The sequence below is a fragment of the Mesoplodon densirostris genome, chromosome 17, assembly GCF_025265405.1.
Source record: "Mesoplodon densirostris isolate mMesDen1 chromosome 17, mMesDen1 primary haplotype, whole genome shotgun sequence".
In the NCBI taxonomy this organism is placed as follows: domain Eukaryota; kingdom Metazoa; phylum Chordata; class Mammalia; order Artiodactyla; family Ziphiidae; genus Mesoplodon; species Mesoplodon densirostris.
In genome coordinates, this window is record NC_082677.1 from 2,613,321 (window position 1) to 2,633,812 (window position 20,492).

At 42.8% G+C, this 20,492-nt stretch overlaps 2 protein-coding genes across 2 annotated transcripts in view; one reads left to right on the forward strand and one right to left on the reverse strand.

Annotated features, from left to right (window-relative positions):
• Positions 1–20,492, forward strand: part of TNFRSF19 (TNF receptor superfamily member 19) — a 156,344-nt gene that overhangs the window by 119,611 nt on the left and 16,241 nt on the right. The window lies entirely within an intron of this gene.
• MIPEP (mitochondrial intermediate peptidase) overlaps positions 17,154–20,492 on the reverse strand; it is a 144,120-nt gene continuing 140,781 nt past the window's right edge. Inside the window, exon 19 of the mRNA XM_060079683.1 lies at positions 17,154–17,406. Within this exon, the coding sequence (XP_059935666.1) occupies positions 17,318–17,406 (89 nt within the window). The 3' untranslated portion in view covers positions 17,154–17,317. The remainder of the gene's footprint in view (positions 17,407–20,492) is intronic.

The window sequence follows — 20,492 nt, forward strand, 5'->3', positions numbered from 1 at the left end:
GCACCACTTATTGAAGAGACTTTCCTTTCTCCACTGTTCATTCCTGCCTCCTTTATCAAAGATAAGGTGACCATAGGTGTGTGGGTTTATCTCTGGGCTTTCTATCCTGTTCCATTGTTCTATCTTTCTGTCTTTGTGGCAGTAACATATTGTCCTGATTACTGTAGCTTTGTAGTATAGTCTGAAGCCAGGGAGCCTGATTCCTCCAGCTCCATTTTTGATTCTCAAGATTGCTTTGGCTATTCGGGGTCTTTTGTGTTTCCATACAAATTGTGAAATTTTTTGTTGTAGTTCTGTAAAAAATGCCAGTGGTAGTTTGATAGGAATTGCATTGAATCTGTAGATTGCTTTGGGTAGTAGAGTCATCTTCACAATGTTGATTCTTCCAATCCAGGAACATGGTATATCTCTCCGTCTATTTGTTTCATCTTTAATTTCTTTCATCAGTGTCTTATAATTTTCTGCATACAGGTCTTTTGTCTCCTTAGGTAGGTTTATTCCTAGATATTTTATTCTTTTTGTTGCAGTGGTACATGAGAGTGTTTTCTTGATTTCACTTTTAGGTTTTTCATCATTAGTGTACAGGAATGCCAGAGATTTCTATGCATTAATTTTGTATCCTGCTACTTTACCAAATTCATTGATTAGCTCTAGAAGTTTTCTGGTAGCATCTTTAGGAATCTCTATGTATAGTATCATGTCATCTGCAAACAGTGACCATTTTACTTCTTGTTTTCCAATTTGGATTCCTTTTATTTCCTTTTCTTCTCTGATTGCTGTGGCTAAAACTTCCAAAACTGTTTTGAATAAGAGTGGTGAGAGTGGGCAGCCTTGTCTTGTTCCTGATCTTAGTGGAAATGGTTTCCATTTTTCACCATTGAGGAGGATGTTGGCTGTGTGTTTGTTATATATGGCCTTTATTATGTTGAGGAAAGTTCCCTCTATGCCTACTTTCTGGAGGGTTTTTATCATAAATGGGTTTTGAATTTTGTCAAAAGCTTTCTCTGCATCTATTGAGATGATCATATGGTTTTTCTCCTTCAATTTGTTAATATGGTGTATCACGTTGATTGTTGCGTATATTGAAGAATCCTTGCATTCCTGGAATAAACCCCACTTGATCGTGGTGTATGATCCTTTTAATGTGCTGTTGGATTCTGTTTGCTAGTATTTTGTTGAGGATTTTTGCATCTATGTTCATCAGTGATATTGGCCTGTAGTTTTCTTTCTTTGTGACATCCTTGTCTGGTTTTGGTATCAGGGTAATGGTGGCCTCGTAGAATGAGTTTGGGAGTGTTCCTCCCTCTGCAATGTTTTGGAAGAGTTTGAGAAGGATAGGTGTTAGCTCTTCTCTAAATGCTTGATAGAATTCGCCTGTGAAGCCATCTGGTCCTGGGCTTTGGTTTGTTGGAAGATTTTTTATCACAGTCTCAATGTCAGTGCTTGTGATTGGTCTGTTCATATTTTCTATTTCTTCCTGAGTCAGTCTTGGCAGGTTGTGCATTTCTAAGAATTTGTCCATTTCTTCCAGGTTGTCCATTTTATTGGCATAGAGTTGCTTGTAGTAATCTCTCATGATCCTTTGTATTTCTGCAGTGTCAGTTGTTACTTCTCCTTTTACATTTCTAATTCTGTTGATTTGAGTCTTCTCCCTTTTTTTCTTGATGAGTCTGGCTAATGGTTTATCAATTCTGTTTATCTTCTCAAAGAACCAGCTTTTAGTTTTATTGTTCTTTGCTATCATTTCCTTCATTTCTTTTCCATTTATTTCTGATCTGATTTTTATGATTTCTTTCCTTTTGCTAACTTTGGGGGGTTTTTGTTCTCTCTAATTGCTTTAGGTGCAGGGTCAGGTTGTTTACTCGAGATGTTTCCTGTTTCTTAAGGTGGGATTGTATTGCTATAAACTTCCCTCTTAGAACTGCTTTTGCTGCATCCCATAGGTTTTGGGTCATCGTGTCTCCATTGTCATTTGTTTCTAGGTATTTTTTAATTTCCTCTTTGATTTCTTCAGTGATCACTTCGTTATTAAGTAGTGTATTGTTTAGCCTCCATGTGTTTGTATTTTTTACAGATCTTTTCCTGTAATTGATATCTAGTCTCATAGCATTGTGGTCAGAAAAGATACCTGATACAATTTCAATTTTCTTAAATTTACCAAGGCTTGATTTGTGACCCAAGATATGATCTATGCTGGAGAATGTTCCATGAGCACTTGAGAAAAATGTGTATTCTGTTGTTTTGGGATGGAATGTCCTATAAATATCAATTAAGTCCATCTTGTTTAGTGTATCATTTAAAGCTTGTGTTTCCTTATTTATTTTCATTTTGGATGATCTGTCCATTGGTGAAAGTGGGGTGTTAAAGTCCCCTACTATGAATGTGTTACTGTCGATTTCCCCTTTTTTGGCTGTTAGTACTTGCCTTATGTATTGAGGTGCTCCTTTGTGGGATGCATAAATATTTACAATTGTTATATCTTCTTCTTGGATCGATCCCTTGATCATTATGTAGTGTCCTTCTTTGTCTCTTCTAGTAGTCTTTATTTTAAAGTCTGTTTTGTCTGATATGAGAATTGCTACTCCAACTTTCTTTTGATTTTCATTTGCATGGAATATCTTTTTCCATCCCCTTACTTTCAGTATGTATGTGTCTCTAGGTCTGAAGTGGGTCTCTTATAGACCGCATATATATGGGTCTTGTTTTTGTATCCATTCAGCCAATCCGTGTCTTTCGGTGGGAGCATTTAGTCCATTTATATTTAAGGTAATTATTGATATGTATGTTCCTATTCCCATTTTCTTAATTGTTTTGGGTTCGTTATTGTAGGCCTTTTCCTTCTCTTGTGTTTCTTGCCTAGAGAAGTTCCTTTAGCATTTATTGTAAAGCTGGTTTGGTGGTGCTGAACTCTCTCAGCTTTTGTTTGTCTGTAAAGGTTTTAATTTCTCCATCAAATCTGAATGAGATCCTTGCTGGGTAGAGTAATCTTGGTTGCAGGTTTTTCTCCTTCATCACTTTAAATATGTCCTGCCAGTCCCTTCTGGCTTGTAGAGTTTCTGCTGAAAGATCAGCTGTTAACCTTATGGGGATTCCCTTGTGTGTTATTTGTTGCTTTTCCCTTGCTGCTTTTAATATGTTTCTTTGTGTTTAATTTTTGACAGTTTGATTAATATGTGTCTTGGCATATTTCTCCTTGGATTTATTCTGTATGGGACTCTCTGTGCCTCCTGGACTTGATTAACTATTTTGTTTCCCGTATCAGGGAAGTTTTCAACTATGATCTCTTCAAATATTTTCTCAGTCCCTTTCTTTTTCTCTTCTTCTTCTGGGACCCCTGTAATTTGAATGTTGGTGTGCTAATGTTGTCCCAGAGGTCTCTGAGACTGTCCTCAGTTCTTTTCATTCTTTTTTCTCTATTCTGCTCTGCAGTAGTTATTTCCACTATTTTATCTTCTAGGTCACTTATCCGTTCTTCTGCCTCAGTTATTCTGCTATTGATCCCTTCTAGAGAATTTTTCATTTCATTTATTGTGTTGCTCATCATTGCTTGATTCATCTTTAGTTCTTCTAGGTCCTTGTTAACTGTTTCTTGCATTTTGTCCATTCTATTTCCAAGATTTTGGATCATCTTTACTATCATTATTCTGAATTCTTTTTCAGGTAGACTGCCTATTTTCTCTTCATTTGTTAGGTCTCATGGGTTTTTATCTTGCTCCTTCACCTGCTGTGTGTTTTTCTGTCTTTCATTTTGCTTATGTTACTGTGTTTGGGGTCTCCTTTTTGCAGGCTGCAAGTTCGTACTTCCCGTTGTTTTTGGTGTCTGTCCCCAGTGGCTAAGGTTGGTTCAGTGGGTTGTGTAGGCTTCCTGGTGGAGGGGACTAGTGCCTGTGTTCTGGTGGATGAGGCTGGATCTTGTCTTTCAGGTGGGCAGGTCCACATCTGGTGGTGTGTTTTGGGGTGTCTGTGGACTTTTTATGATTTTAGGCAGCCTCTCTGGTAATGGGTGGCATTGTGTTCCTGTCTTGCTAGTTGTTTGGCATAGGGTGTCCAGCATTGTAGCTTGTTGGTCGTTGCGTGAAGCTGGGTGCTGGTGTTGAGATGGAGATCTCTGGGAGATTTTTGCCGTTTGATATTATGTGGAGCTGGGAGGTCTCTTGTGGACCAGTGTCCTTAAATTGGCTCTCCCACCTCAGAGGCACAGCACTGACTCCTGGCTGCAGCACCAAGAGCCTTTCATCAACTCATCTCAGAATAAAAGGGAGAAAAAGTAGAAAGAAAGAATTAGTAGAAGAAAGGAAGGAAGAAAGGAGGGAGGGAGGAAGGAAGGAAGGTAGGAAAAAAGAGAAGATAAAGTAAAATAGAATAAAGTATGATAAAGTATAATAAAGTTATTAAAATAAAAAATAATTATTAAAAAATAATTTTTAAAAAAGGATGTTTAGAACCCTGGGACAAATGGTGGAAGCAAAGCTATACAGACAAAATCTCACACAGAAGCATATGCATACACATTCACAAAAAGAGGAAAAGGGGAAAATATCATAAATCTTGCTCTCAAAGTCTACCTCCTCAATTTGGGATGATTCGTTGTCTATTCAGTTATTCCACCGATGCACAGCACATCAAGTTGATTGTGGAGATTTAATCCGCTGCCCCCAAGGCTGCTGGGAGAGATTCCCCTTTCTCTTCTTTGTTCGCACAGCTCCCGGGTCTCAGCTTTGGATTTGGCCCCGCCTCTGCGTGTAGGTCGCCGGAGGGCATCTGTTCTTCGCTCAGACAGGACGGGGTTAAAGGAGCAGCCGCTTCGGGGACTCTGGCTCACTCAGGCCGGGGGGGAGGGAGGGGCACGGAGGCGGGGCGAGCGTGCGTCGGCGGAGGCCGGCGTGACGTTGCACCAGCCCGAGGCACGCCGTGCACGTTCTCCCAGGGAAGCCGTCCCTGGATCCCGGGACCCCGGCAGTGACGGGCTGCACAGGCTCCCCGGAAGGGGGGTGTGGACAGTGACCTGCGCTCGCACACAGGCCTCGTGGCGGCGGCAGCAGCCCCAGCGTCCCACGCCCGTCTCTGGGGTCCGCGCTTTCAGCTGCGCCTCGCGTCCGTCTCTGGAGCTCCTTTACGCGGCGCTCTTAATCCCCTCTCCTCGCGCACCAGGAAACCAAGAGGGAAGGAAAAGTCTCCTGCCTCTTCGGCAGGTCCAGACTTTTTCCCGGACTCCCTCCCGGCCAGCCGTGGTGCACTAACCCCTTCAGACTGTGTTCACGCCGCCAGCGCTCTGACTGAAGCCCGAGCCTCAGCTCCCAGCCCCGCCCGCCCCGGCGGCTGAGCAGACAAGCCTCTCGTGCTGCTGAGTGCCGGTCGGCACTGATCCTCTGTGCGGGAATCTCTCCGCTTTGCCCTCCGCACCCCTGTGGCTGCGCTCTCCTCCGCGGCTCCGAAGCTTTCCCCTCCGCCACCCGCAGTCTCCGCCCGCAAAGGGGCTCCTAGTGTGTGGAAACCTTTCCTTCTTCACGGCTCCCTCCCACTGGGACAGGTCCCGTCCCTATTCTTTTGTCTCTGTTTTTTCTTTTTTCCTTTGCCCTACTCAGGTACGTAGGGAGTTTCTTGCCTTTTGGGAGGTCTGAGGTCTCCTGTCAGCGTTCAGTAGGTGTTCTGTAGGAGTTGTTCCACGTGTAGATGCATTTCTGGTGTATCTGTGGGGAGGAAGGTGATCTCCGCGTCTTACTCTTCCACCATGTTCCCCAAGGGACACCCGCCTACAAAACTTTTGTCTCCATAGGTAGGTTTATTCCTAGGTATTTTATTCTTTTTGTTGCAGTGGTAAATGGGAGTGTTTCCTTAATTTCTCTTTCAGATTTTTCATCATTAGTGTATAGGAATGCAAGAGATTTCTGTGCATTAATTTTTTATCCTGGAACTTTACCAGATTCATTGATTAGTTCTAGTAGTTTTCTGATGGCATCTTTAGGATTCTCTATGTATAGTATCATGTCATCTGCAAACAGTGACAGTTTTACTGTAATTTGTATTCCTTTTATTTCTTTTCCTTCTCTGGTTGCCGTGGCTAGGACTTCCAAATCTATGTTGAATAATAGTGGTGAGAGTGGACATCCTTGTCGTGTTCCTGATCTTAGACAAAATGGTTTCAGTTTTTCACCATTGAGAATGATGTTTGCTGTGGCTTTGTCGTATATGGCTTTTATTATGTTGAGATAGGTGCCCTCTGTGCCCACTTTCTGGAGAGTTTTTATCATAAATGGGTGTTGAATTTTGTCAAAAGCTTTCTCTGCATCTATTGAGATGATCATATGGTTTTTCTTCTTCAGTTTGTTAGTATGGTGTATCACATTGATTGCTTTGCGTATATTGAAGAATCCTTGCATCCCTGGGATAAATCCCACTTAATGGTGGTGTATGATCCTTGTAATGTGTTGTTGGATTCTGTTTGCTAGTATTTTGTTGAGGACTTTTGTATCTATATTCATGAGTGCTATTGGTCTGTAATTTTCTTTTTTTTTGTATCTTTGTCTGGTTTTGGTATCAGGGTGATGGTGGCCTTGTAGAATGAGTTTGGGAGTGTTCGTTCCTCTGTAATTTTTTGGAAGAGTTTGAGAAGGATGGGTGTTAGCGCTTCTCTAAATGTTTGATAAAATTCACCTGTGAAGCCATCTGGTCCTGGACTTTTGTTTGTTGGAAGATTTTTAATCACAGTTTCAATTTCATTACTTGTGATTGGTCTGTTCATATTTTCTACTTCTTCCTGGTTCAGTCTGGGAAGGTTATACCTTTCTAAGAATTTGTCCATTTCTTCCAGGTTGTCCATTTTATTGGCATAGAGTTGCCTGTAGTAGTCTCTTAGAATGCTTTGAATTTCTGCAGTGCCTGTTGTAACTTCTCCTTTTTCATTTCTAATTTTATTGATTTGAGTCCTCTCCCTCTTTTTCTTGATGAGTCTGGCTAATGGTTTATCAATTTTGTTTATCTTCTCAAAGAACCAACTTTTAGTTTTATTGATCTTTGCTATTGATTTCTTTGTTTCTATTTCATTTATTTCTGCTCTTTATGGTTTCTTTCCTTCTACTAACTTTGGGTTTTGTTTGTTCTTCTTTCTCTAGTTCCTTTAGGTGTAAGGTTAGATTGTTTATTTGAGGGCTTCCCTGGTGGCGCAGTGGTTGGGAGTCCGCCTGCCGGTGCAGGGGACGCGGGTTCGTGTCCCGGTCCGGGAGGATCCCACGTGCCGTGGAGCGCCTGGGCCCGTGAGCCGTGGCCGCCGGGCCTGTGCGTCCGGGGCCTGTGCTTCGCGACGGGGGAGGCCACAGCAGTGAGAGGCCAGCATACCGTAAAAAAAAATAAATAAATAAAAAAATAAAAAAAAAAGATTGTTTATTTGAGATTTTTCTGTTTCTTGAGGTAGGATTGTATTGCTATAAACTTCCCTCTTAGAACTGCTTTTGCTGCATCCCATAGGTTTTGGATCATTGTGTTTCCATTATCGTTTGTCTCTAGATATTTTTTTATTTCCTCTTTGATTTCTTCAGATCTCTTGGTTATTTAGTAATGTATTGTTTAGCCTCCATGTGTTTGTGTTTTTTGTTTTTTTCCCTGTAATTGATTTCTAATCTCATAGTGTTGTGGTCAGAAAAGATGCTTGATATGATTTCAATCTTCTTAAATTTACTGAGGCTTGATTTGTGATCCAAGATGTGATCTGTCCTGGAGAGTGTTCCGTGTGCACTTGAGAAGAATGTATAATCTGCTGTTTTTGGATGGAATGTCCTATAAATATCAATTAAATCTATCTGGTCTATTGTGTCATTTAAAACTTGTGTTTCCTTATTAACTTTCTGTTTGGATGATCTGTCCATTGGTGTAACTGAGGTGTTAAAGTCCCCCACTATTGTGTTACTGTTGATTTCCACTTATATAGCTGTTAGGCCATTGCCTTATATATTGAGGTGCTCCTGTGTTGGGTGCATATGTATTTATAATTGTTACATCTTCTTGAATTGATCCCTTGATCATTATGTAGTGTCCTTCCTTGTCTCTTGTAACATTCTATTTTTTAAAGTCTGTTTTATCTGATACGAGTATTGCTCCTCCAGCTCTGTTTTGATTTCCATTTGCATGGAATACCTTTTTCCATCCCCTCACTTTCAGTGTATGTGTCCCTAGGTCTGAAGTGGGTCTCTTGTAGACAGCATATATATGGGTCTTGTTTTTGTATCCATTCAGTGAGCCTGTGTCTTTTGGTTGGAGCATTTAATCCTTTCATGTTTAAGGTAATTATTGATATGTATGTTCCTATTACTATTTCTTAATTGTTTTGGGTTTTTGTAGGTCCTTTTTTTCTCTTGTATTTCCCACTTAGAGAAGTTCCTTTAGCATTTGTTACAGAGCTGGTTTGCGGGTGCTGAATTCTCTTTGCTTATCCTTAAAGCTTTTGATTTCTCCATTGGATCTGAATGAGATGCTTGCTGGGTAGAGTAATCTTGGTTATAGGTTCTTCCTTTTCATCACTTTAAGTATGTCATGCCACTCCCTTCTGGCTTGTACATTTTCTGCTGAGAAATCAGCTGTTAACCTTCTGGGAGTTCCCTTGTATGTTATTTGTCATTTTTCCCTTGCTGCTTTCAATAATTTTTGTCTTTAATTTTTACCAGTTTGATTACTATGTGTCTCAGCATGTTTCTCCTTGGGTTTATCCTGTATGGGACTCTCTGTGCTTCCTGGACTTGGGTGGCGATTTCCTTTCCCATGTTAGGGAAGTTTTCGACAATAATCTCTTCAAATATTTTCTCAGGTCCTTTCTCTCTCTCTTCTCTTTCTGGGACCCCTATAATGCGAATGTTGTTGCATTTAATGTTGTCCCAGAGGTCTCTTAGGCTGTCTTCATTTCTTTTCATTCTTTTTTCTTTATTCTGTTCCACAGCAGTGAATTCCACCATTCTGTCTTCCAGGTCACTTATCCGTTCTTCTGCCTCAGTGACTCTGCTGTTGATTCCTTCTAGTGTATTTTTCATTTCAGTTATTGTATTGTTCATCTCTGTTTGTTTGTTCTTTAATTCTAGGTCTTTGTTAAACATTTCTTGCATCTTCTCAATCTTTGCCTCCATTCTTTTTCCGAGGTCCTGGATCATCTTTACTATCATTATTCTGAATTCTTTTTCTGGAAGGTTGCCTATCTCCACTTCATTTAGTTGTTTTTCTGGGGTTTTATCTTGCTCCTTCACCTCCTACGTAGCCCTCTTCCTTTTCATCTTGTCTGTCTTTCTGTGAAAGTGATTTTTGTTCCACAGGCTGCAGGATTGTAGCTCTTCTTGCTTCTGCTGTCTGCCCTTCTGGTGGATGAGGCTATCTAAGAGGATTGTGCAAGTTTCCTGATGGGAGGGACTGGTGGTGGGTAGAGCTGGGTGTTGCTCTGGTGGGCAGAGCTCAGTAAAACTTTAATCCGCTTGTCTGCTGATGGGTGGGGCTGGGTTCCCTCCCTGTTGGTTGTTTGGCCTGAGGCGACCCAGCACTGGAGCCTACCCAGGCTCTTTGGTGGGGCTAATGGCGGACTCTGGGAGGGCTCATGCCAAGGAGTACTTCCAGAACTTTTGCTGCCAGTGTCCTTGTCCTCAGGGTGAGACACAGCCACCCCCTGCCTCTGCAGGAGACTCTCCAACACTAGCAGGTAGGTCTGGTTCAGTCTGCTATGGGGTCACTGCTCCTTCCCCTGGGTCCCGATGCACACACTTTGTTTCCCGCCCCTGTCCTGTTGAAGTCCTGCAATCAAATCCCGCTAGCCTTCCAAGTCTGATTCTCTAGGAATTCTTCCTCCCATTGCCGGACCCCCAGGTTGGGAAGCCTGATGTGGGGCTCAGAACCTTCACTCCAGTGGTGGACTTCTGTGGTATAAGTGTTCTCCAGTCTGTGAGTCACCCACCCAGCAGTTATGGGATTTGACTTTATTGTGATTGTGCCCCTCCTACCATCTCATTGTGGCTTCTCCTTTGTCTTTGGATGTGGGGTGTCTTTTTTGGTGAGTTCCAGTGTCTTCCTGTTGACGACTGTTCAGCAGTTAGTTGTGATTCCGGTGCTCTCGCAAGAGGGAGTGAGCGCACGTCCTTCTTCTCCACCATCTTGAACCAGTCACTATGTAACATGTTGATAAAGTATTTACAACACAAAATTTTCCATTTTAACCACTGTTAAGTGTACAATTCCGTGGCATTAATTACTTTCATATTGTTGGGCAACCATCACCACTCTCTATTTTCAAAAATTTTGCATCACTTGAAACAGAAACTCTGTAACTCTATGATAATTCCCCCATTACCCGACCCCAGCCCCTGGTAACCTCTATTTTAATTTTTGTCTGTGATGAATTTGCCTATTATAGATATTTCATGTAAGTGGAATCATACAATATTTGTTCTTCTGTGTCTGGCTTCTTTGCATAATTTTTTGAGTTTCATCCATGTTGTAGCAGGTACCAGAACTTCATTTCTTTTTATGGTCAAGTGATGTTTCATTATAGGGATACACCATATTTTGTTTATCCATTTATCTGTTGATAGGCATTTAGGTTGTTTCCACCTTTTGGCTATTGTGAATAATGCTACAATGAACATTGGTGCACAAATATAAATTCGAGTTCCTGCTTTCAATAACTTTGGGTGTAAAACTGGGAGTGGAATTGCTAGATCATACGGTAATTCTATGTTTAGATCTTAGAGGAACAGAATTATAGGTTTCTGGTAATGGTGGATTAGGCATTTGGACTACCCCACAGAAAACAGTTTTTAAAAACTAGATCAGATGTTTCTTGAAATCTTTTAAAAACATTCAAAACCTCACCATATGACATGAAACTGGTTGAAATCTGGGGGAGAATAGGAAATTAGAGGGGTGAGCTTGGTCACTCAGGGCATCGTTGCTCTGGAAATGTTTGCCAACCTGGAAAAGCTAGTTGTGAGATTGTACTGCACTTCTGACAGTCCTGCAGGCCATTCTAAGGAGTCAGGGTCAGCTCGAAGTATGGGTAGCTCCACTGCTTTAGGATTGGATACTGAAGGGAGAAAGGAGAACTAGAAGTAAAGTAGCTCCCGTATGGATTTCAGCCCACTTTTCAGTCTTCTGAGTTGCTCAGAAAATCATTAGTCCTTTGGAAGCATGTGATCCAGAATACTAGTATTTGTGTGCTCTCTAGAGAAAGATGGCATTATCATAGGACTCAAACCCTTTCTAGAAATAATTTTGCAAATATAATCTCCAGTACTCAGTGGAAGACAAACAGGCATACATGAAGAAAAACCAGAGAAACAACAGATGTTGGAATTATCAGACAACACTGTAAAGAAACTGTGTTTACCATGTTCAAGAAGATAAGAGTTGACTTTGAAATTTTCAGAAGGAAATTGGAAACTAGTAAAACTGCCATGGCAGATTTGAAAAAGAGAACCAAAAACAAAGTCCAGAATGGAAAACACATAATAATTAAGAACTTGGATAGATTTAATAGCATATTAGACACAACTGAAGACAGAATTAGTAAATTTGAAGACAGACCAGGTAGAAACTATCTAGAATGAAGCAAGGATAGACAAAGGATGGAAAAAAGAGAAGGGAAGGGAAGAGACACAGTGAGAAGATCTAACATACATTTAATTGGAGTCCCAGAAGAACACAGTCCAAAACAATGTTTTAAAAGACAGTGACTCAGAATTTTTCAAAAACAGATGAAAAAATAATCTACAGATATAAGAATCTTAATAAATTCCAACAGGCTTAGTAATAAATAATAAATAAGTCTATAGCTAGATATTGGGTTGGCCATTTCGTTTGGGTTTTTCTGTAAGATCTTACAAAAACCCAAACAAACTGGTCAGCTCAGTACATCATAGTGAAACTACAAAATAACAGAGAGAAGAATCTTAAAAAGAGCCAGGCAGGAGGGAATAAAAAGATTACCTTCAAAGAAGTAAGATTCAGACTGACAGCTGACTTTTCAACAGCAGTAATGGAAGCCAAAAGGTAGTGGCATGGTATAATGTGATGAAAGAAAAGAACTACTAACATAGAACTGTCTATCCCATGAAAGTTTTTTTTTTTTTTTTTTTTTTTTGTGGTACATGGGCCTCTCACTGTTGTGGCCTCCCCCGTTTCAGAGCATAGGCTCCGGACGCGCAGGCTCAGTGGCCATGGCTCACGGGCCCAGCCGCTCCATGGTATGTGGGATCCTCCCGGACCGGGGCACGAACCCGTGTCCCCTGCATGATCCCATAGGCCCCGTGAGCCATGGCCGCTGAGCCTGCACGTCCGGAGCCTGTGCTCCGCAACGGGAGAGGCCACAACAGTGAGAGGCCTGTGTACTGCAAAAAAAAAAAAGAATATCAGAATAAGAAGCAACATAGCATGTATAAAAGACACACCAAATAATTAGATAGTGAAGGAACAGAAAATATATCATGCAGATATTAAACAAAGGAAAACTTGTGTAGTTATAATAAATCAGGCAAAATAGGTTTTATGCTAAAAGGTACAACTAGAGATAAAGAGAATCACTTCATAATAATTTAAAAATTTACCAGGAAGATATAATTCTAAATTTGTTTGTAGTTAGCAATATGGCCTCAAAATCCATAAAGCGAAAGAAAACTGACCAAATTACAGTAGGAAATAGATAAATATGCAATTACGGCAAGAGATTGTTAATACATCTTTCAGATGTCTTAAAGCAGATTAAGCAGACAAAAGATGAAGAAAACACACCTTGCACATGACAACTAAAAAATACACCTTCTTCCCAAGCACATCTAATATGTTTACAGTCAGTATTGACCACATACAGGGCCCTAAAGTGGGTCTCAATAAATTGCAAAAGACTGAAATGGTACAGAATATGTACTCTGACCACAATGCAATAAAGATACACTTCTAAATTACCCATTAGACTACAATAGATATTTTGAATAGAATAATAATGAAAATACTCCATGTGAACACTTCTGGGATGTAATTAAAGCAGTACTTTGAAGAAAGTTTATAGACTGAGATGCACATCTGAGAAAAGGCTGAAAATTAAAAATTAACCCAAGACATAAGAAAATGAATAGGAAAATAAACATAAAGTTGGAGGAAATAATAAATAGATCGGGTGCCTGTGGAGAGCAGTTACCCTTGGCCCAGTGCGTCGGGATTGCAGAAAGGCACCTAACACGGTCCTGCTAGTTTCTCTGTCGGTGAGATGGAGAAACGGGCCTGGAGAACAGCGCATCACTGCTGGACAGTCTTACTCAAAGGATGGGGATTAAGCAGTTTATCATAAAGGACCATCACAATGGCCACCACAGGCTTGTCCTAGCGCTGCTTCCCACATGGTTTCTAAAAACATCAAGTCACGATTTAAAGAGTACTAAGGTGCCACCCTGCCACCTGCCACCACCCAGAACTTGGATGGCAAGTTCTGTGGAAGACTTTTTCCAGACGGCCTCTCCTCTCTCTCCTCCCACCCCTCGTCTCTCCTGGTCTGATGCTGTGATGTCTCATCGCCTGTCTGTCCACGGGCACAGGCTTCCTCAAGCAGAAAGACCATGCGCAACATCAGGCCCAGTGGGCCCTGTCACCACTCAGCACTCTGTCTGAATGTGCACCTGAGCCCCTGCAGGAGATCCACATCCTCTCCTGAAGACCCGTGTGCAGGGGAGGGGGCACAGTCCAGGAGTCCTGCATCGGCGTGACCAGCTCAGCAGCCGACGCATCACCAGCCTGTCTGCCCCACTGTGGCGACAGAGTCCTGACACTGCCTGCGCCCTGTTATCTCTTGGGTGAATGGGTCGCACCGGAGATGACCGTGTGATAAAGTTCTTCGTGAACTGAAAAATGCTAAATGAATGTCAAGCACTACTGCTATTCATGTTTTATCTCAGTCACTTTGAGCAAATCACGCTAACCCTTGGGTATTAGTAAAGTTTCTGACTGTATGGGTTGTTCCCTGAATGTCTCAGAAGCATTTTCTGAATTTGCTTACATCAGCCAAGCATTCCTTCAGAATTGGAAACATGCTTTTAAGTTTAGCTCTGTCATGATTAAACTTTTTGTAAATTTTATTAAAATGAACACATTGCCTATTTTTTTAAAATTTGGAAATAGAAGAAAAATAAAAGGCCAAAATCTCAACACTAAGGACAATCACATTAGCATTTTACTCATTATCCTCCAGTTCTTTCTCTAGATTATTACTATTTTTTTTTAGCACATAAGTAGTTTAAACTGCATTTTTGGAAGCTGCTGGTAAACCGTAAAGTACTGGAGAGAATTTTTCCCAGAGGAACTGCTGTGTGTTGTGGGCTTATTCCCATCATAAGGAAAAGCATTCATAATAAAATAATTTGCTGTTATGATTTATCCAGCTGTTGTTGAGAAAAGAGGCAATGACCCCTCAGAATTCTTACAAGTTCCTTAGGGATTTCCTTTGCTTTGACTCGATCTAAATTACTTATTCTTCTGGTGATTTTTAAAGAAAGGTACAAAGCTGAGATGTCTCCTGAGCCCTCCCTCGTATATCTGAGAATGCCATTCTGCATCTCAGCCTTTACCTCTGAAAACTTTTCACTGTCCTTTGGCTTTCACAGCGATGAACAGTTGAATTCTGGGAGTGCTGTCCGTTTTGTTCCTTTCTGTGTATGCCTGTTGTTTCTAGCTGGATGATTTCAGCAGTTAGTCCCCAGTGTTCTGACAAATGTCATCAGGAGGTCCTCCAACAAAGTGGGTGGGCCCCCTCATCAAACACGTTTGGGACATAGGTGTTGTGAGTGCAGGACTGCTGATGTGCATATGGTGAAACACAGAGCTCACGTGTATTTTACAAATGTATTTAACACTGGGACCCTTTTGAGTTCGTGGAACACTAACAACTCCTGGGAAATGGCCCAGTTTGGGATCAGTTGGCTTATAATTTTAATTGTATTTATATTTAAGTTTTCCAAATGAAAGGCAGAGTCTGTCTAGGTGTGTGGGGGGGTCTCTTTTTACTGTTTTCTTTGTTCGTTTTGATCTGGAATGCAGGATTCTCTTCTCTCTCTTTGCCTGCATTTATTTACTTTGCTTTAAAAAATTGTGGTACAACATACATAACAAAAACTACTGTTTTAACCATTTTTAATTGTATGTAGTTCAGTGGCATTAAGCACATTCAGTGTTGGGCAGCCATCAAGGATTCCCTTTTAAATTACACATCCGTTTTTTTTCATCTCAAAAAAGTTTCCTTAAATTCATTGACTAGCATGCCTTCACCAGAGCTCCTACTATGTGCTGGTCACTGTTCTGAGCACTGGGAATACAGCAGGACACGAGAATTTGGGTTTTGTTGCTGTTTCTGTTCCAGCTGTCCTGGCTTTGTCCTCGGGATTCTGTGCTGCTTCCTGGCTGCTGGCTTTCACCGTGTCCCTGAATTTAACCTGCACTCTGAGTGAGATGCTTCTCATTTCCCCTTGGCAGTTTTGGTCTTTTCTGCCTTGATCATGTTTTAAATCACTGCACTGTTTCAGTTTCTCTGCATTTCTTTTTTCCTTGTTCTGCCTGTCTTCTTTTTTAGATTCGCCTATTTTAAATTTCTGCTTGTTCTTTCTTTATGGCTTTTGGCTTCATAAATACCATGTTTTCTCAAGTCTCACTAAGAATGGCAGAGATGTTTTCTACAGTGTGCCTTAGTTCCTTTTAAGAATAGTGTTCAAAGTTGGGACCTTCCCGCATCTTCCAGGTGATCTTCCCTTCCTTTTTCTGAAGCTCCACACGGATTTCCTTTTCTGCTCACTCACCCTCAGCTGAAAAGGGAGGATAAGGGCCCAGGGGCCGGTGGCTCGGTACACCTGGAGCTGTTAAAGCACCTTTTCAGACTTACCTGTAACGGACGGCAGGTTGGCGTCCGTTTCTCCGGCTCCGTTTCCCGATGAGAGTTAGCGTCCGTGTCAGCAGGAGCATCGCCTCCCTCAGCTCACAGACCGTGTGCGTGGGGACAGAAGCAGCTGCTCCTGCCCTGGACGCGGGCGCCCGGCTGTCCCTGTGGCATCACCCCACACCTCCCACGGGGGAGCGACTGCTGCAGGCCTGCCCTCCTTCCCGCCCAGGGATTCTCTGCGCTGTGGTTTCCACGTGTTCACAGACAGAGAGCGCCAACCGGGGAGGGGCTGGGAGAGGAGACCAGGCCTCGTGCGGCGAACGCAGAAGCCCCACGGGAGGTTCGCGGGGCCGCGGCTCCCGGGCTGGTGCGCACAGCGTGTTATCTCTTATCCCCACGGGAGGTGGGGAGAGAACGGAGGGTCGCCCCTCCCCTCACCCCAGCATCCAGGTGGACCCGGCATGCGTGGGTCACGGACGTTTCTTCATCCTGTCTCGTCTGTTTCTGGCTTGTAGAAATTCCTCCACGTTCTATGAGTAGGTTGGACATGTGTCCTCGTTTTGGGGATTTGTAATCCTGCCTTTTTGCATCATCACTGGTCTTTTAGTGAGAAGCGGGAAGAGGCCGCTAGCAGGTGTCATTTTAAACGAAAGCCTATAATTAAATTCTTGACTTTGAAGGTGGGAAAAGCCTATTAAACAGTGTCTTTCTTTTCTGTTATTAACACATAGTGATACAGTATGCAGTAATGTTTAGGATAAAGACAGGGTTTGAATCCCAGTTTCTGTATTTATCAGTTGCTGGACTTGATACATCATATACTAATTGTACCTGCACTTATTTTTGTATATTCATTGTCAAGTCAGAAAAGTGTGAGTTCAGGTCCCCTCTGTTCTGAGTCCATCTGTCTAGTGTATTCCTAAACACACAGGAAAAGCCAACGCAACCGATTACAAATACTTTGGAAACCACACTTGGTTTCTCGGTCACTGTAACTGACTATTCCATTTTCAAAGCTACCTATAAGAAAACATGCAGAGGAACTGTATGAGTAATCTTTCTGAAGACTGCTTCAAACTGAAATAATTTTGCTTTTTATTACGTCTCTAACCAAGTAAAGGTCATCGGACAGGGGAAAGTTCACCAGAAGCGGGGCTGGGCTGAGGGGGTGTCTGGCCCCTGATGCTGACACCCCTGTGTTCTGGTTTGTACTCACTCACTGAATGGATTTCCTTATGTTCAAAAATCTGCCAAACAAACAGGCTAAAAGCCAGCATAATTTTAAAAAATTATTTATTCCAAGTTCCACTGGTTTAAGGTTTTTCATAAATTATTACAGAATTGAATGCTGAAATCAGAAATAAACGTTCAAAGCTGTAGCATTTACAACAAAATTGATAGTATCTCCGTGACTGATTTAAAGGATTCATGGTGTTCCCATCATTTGAGGGAAGTTTCCAAGTCCATATCCAAGTCGGAAACAAGGGCATTTACGAAGTCATCGATAGAAGGACACTTCTGAAGCATACCTGCGAACGAAGAAAATATCAGCCGGCTCATTCTCCGCAGACAATACACAGGGACGAAGACATACATCAAATCTGCACGGTCAGGGGACATTCGGCTTTGTGAACTGCGAGCTTGACTGTGAGGACGTTTCAAAAAGTCCTGGGCAGTGCATGGGCCCCGAAGCTATTTCTTGTTTTAATGCCTTTTTTTTTAATATCTAATCAACTCTTAGCTTAGAGATTTAGAGCCAAATATGTTTCCCGGGGGTTTTTCTTTTGCACATATTACTGTACACTTGGAGTGATGTCAGAAGACTTAATTTTTCAGCTATCTTTGGGCTGATACAGAATTTAATATGTTTAATTACCTGCCAAGTGTTATTATCAAGTCCTGTGCACTTTAAAATCATTCAACTGTTAATTATCTTGCAGAAGTCTTATATCAGACACAAGTTATTGGCTTTCCTCCAGGCCTGCCTGTCTTGGAGAACTCCTAATGCCTGGCTCTCAGATTTCCTCGTCTGACATACAAGGCTGCCGTAAAGCTAGAAGAAGAAGATGTACTGGAAAGCAGTGAGGCACCCTGTCTAGCGTATAGTAACACTTCAATAAAAAGCTGAATTTATCTCCACTCTTCACTCAGAGAAGCCAAAGACAACATTCAAGCATCAACCCTGTGGCCCTGACCTGTGCTCTTGGCAGGTAATGCTAACTCACGGTTGAACGGGGCTCTCTCACCAGTGTTTAATTTGGGGGATGGATCCTGTAAAATGAGTTCCAACACCAAGACATTAAAAGATTGCCAGAGTCCCTATTTCCTCTAAATCGTCAGTGCAGTGCAGTTAACATGCCCTGAGTGTTTGCTGTGTGAAGCACACAGCCACAGAAGCACACCTTGTGGGACTGGGCAGCCGTGTGGGGAAATTAACCTTGACCCCATCACATACCGTACAGAACCATTAATGTGAGACAGGCACAGACCTAATCGTAAAAGCTAAAGTTATTAGGTGTCTAGAAGAAAATACAGAATATCGTTGTGACTCTGAGGTCGACAAAGGTCTCTTAGGACACAGACGGTAATAATCATAAAAGAAAAAAAGATACATTAGAGTTCATCAAAATTTAAAACTTCCTGCCTTGCAAAGAAACCATTAAAAAAATGAACAGGTAAATGACAGAATGGGAGAAAATACTGACACGACACATATCTCACATAGGACTGGTATCCAGAATATATAAAGAACTCCAACTCATCATAAAAATACTTATAAAAATAAAAAATGGACGAAAGATTTGAGCAGACCTTGCACAAAAAAAAGATATCTGAATAAACACGGAACTAACAGGCCCTGAGAAGACACACAACATCACTGTCATCCAGGAAAAGAAAATTAAAGCCACAAAGAGACACCATGATGTTCCTCCAGGACGGCTGAAGTCCCAGGGCTGAAGACACCAAATGCAGCCAAGGCTTTGGGCGCCATGGCTTGTCGTCCAGCAGGGGTAGAGGGTGAGATGCGAGAGCCCTTTAGAAAAAGGTCCAGCAGTTTCTATGAAGCCCAGCACACACCTGCCCCGTGACCCAGCTGTTTCCTCCTAGGTTTTAACCAAGAGAAATGAAGGCACGTTCCCAGCAGCCTCAAGTGGAACAACACAAGTTCCCATTACCAGGCTGCAGGTGGACGTTCATGTTGTCTTCACACAATGGAATGGCACCAGCAATGAGAAGGAAAGAACTACTGACGCAGACAATACCCCGGGCGGCCTCAGACGCAGCGCATTGCACACAAGGGCCCACAGAGCACACGCGGCCTGTTTTGTTTATATTCACTTCCAAGAAGGGCCGGACTAACCCATGGCGAAAAAAAATTGGAACGGTGGTTGCCTTCGGGAGTGGGGATAGCGACCGACCTAGGTGGTCCTGGTGTGATGGGAAAGTTCTCTATCTGGACCGTGATTTGTGACACCCAGGTATATACCTCGTCAAAATTCAGTAAACGGAGCATTAAGGATTTCACCACATGTAAATGTTACCTCAGAAAGAAACCTAACCAACACTGAACTCTAGTTAACGCTACGCACACAGAGTGTCTGGGGTAAAACGTACTTAATCTCTGCACCTTGTTTTGAAAATATATATATATGATGGGTGGATTGAGGATGGACAGATAGATACGTGACAAAGCAGAGCGAAGTGTTAACTGTAGACTCTAAAGGGCAAGTATATGCGTGTTTACAGTTCACGGGACTTTTCTGAATGCCTGAAAACTTTCCACATGAAGCGTTCGGGGAAGAGTCAGCTTTGGGTGTTAACAGCACACAAACGGCAGCCAGTGGGAGAACAGAGGGAGGAGGATGACGTGTGTGGTAGAGACTCCGCAGGCTCCGCGGGGCAGGTGGCGTCCTGCAGAAACGTGAGAGACGGGGAAGGCTCAGACTCGAGTTAGGGCCTTTGCGGTGGAGGGGGCGGCCTAGGCAAGGCACCCGGTGGGCAGCGCAGAGCGTCTGGGGTCTGGAGGGAGGTGACCCGGAACCGAGCACCGGGGAACCAACTGCTCGGGGCAGGCCCAGGGCTGGACCCACGGGCACGGTCACTCCCCCTGGGGAGCGCGGCGGAGGGGAGCCGACCCGCGCAGTCAAGCTTGGCCCTCCCGTCCCTGTGAAGCGTCACGTCCCCTCCACAAGCTGCCCACGTTCACAGGGCCCTGATCCGTCCTCCGCGGCCGCACCTCAGGGGCACACGCCCCCGGCGAGGCCCACCTCCAGCCACCTCTGTGTCTCAGAGAACGGCGGGCGTGGCGGCAGCGGGGGGAAAAACATAACACGCTCAGGGCAGTTTTAAATAAAACCCCGTCGGAGATGAATGGTTCAGTAATTGTGTGTGTGACGTGACTGGTAAAGACGAAGGTTCAAAGAGGAGGGAATCCACACCGAGAGGGACGGGGGGGTCACCGGGGCAGGGATTCCCCAGGAACATGGCTGCGGTGTCCTCGCTTTAATTAGATCGAAGTGTTTGGCAAGTGTCAACCTGAACTAACTTCTGCACAAAGAATTAAAAGAGAAACAATGTTTTCAGGCAGTTCCACAAATGAGAAAAATTGAAACTG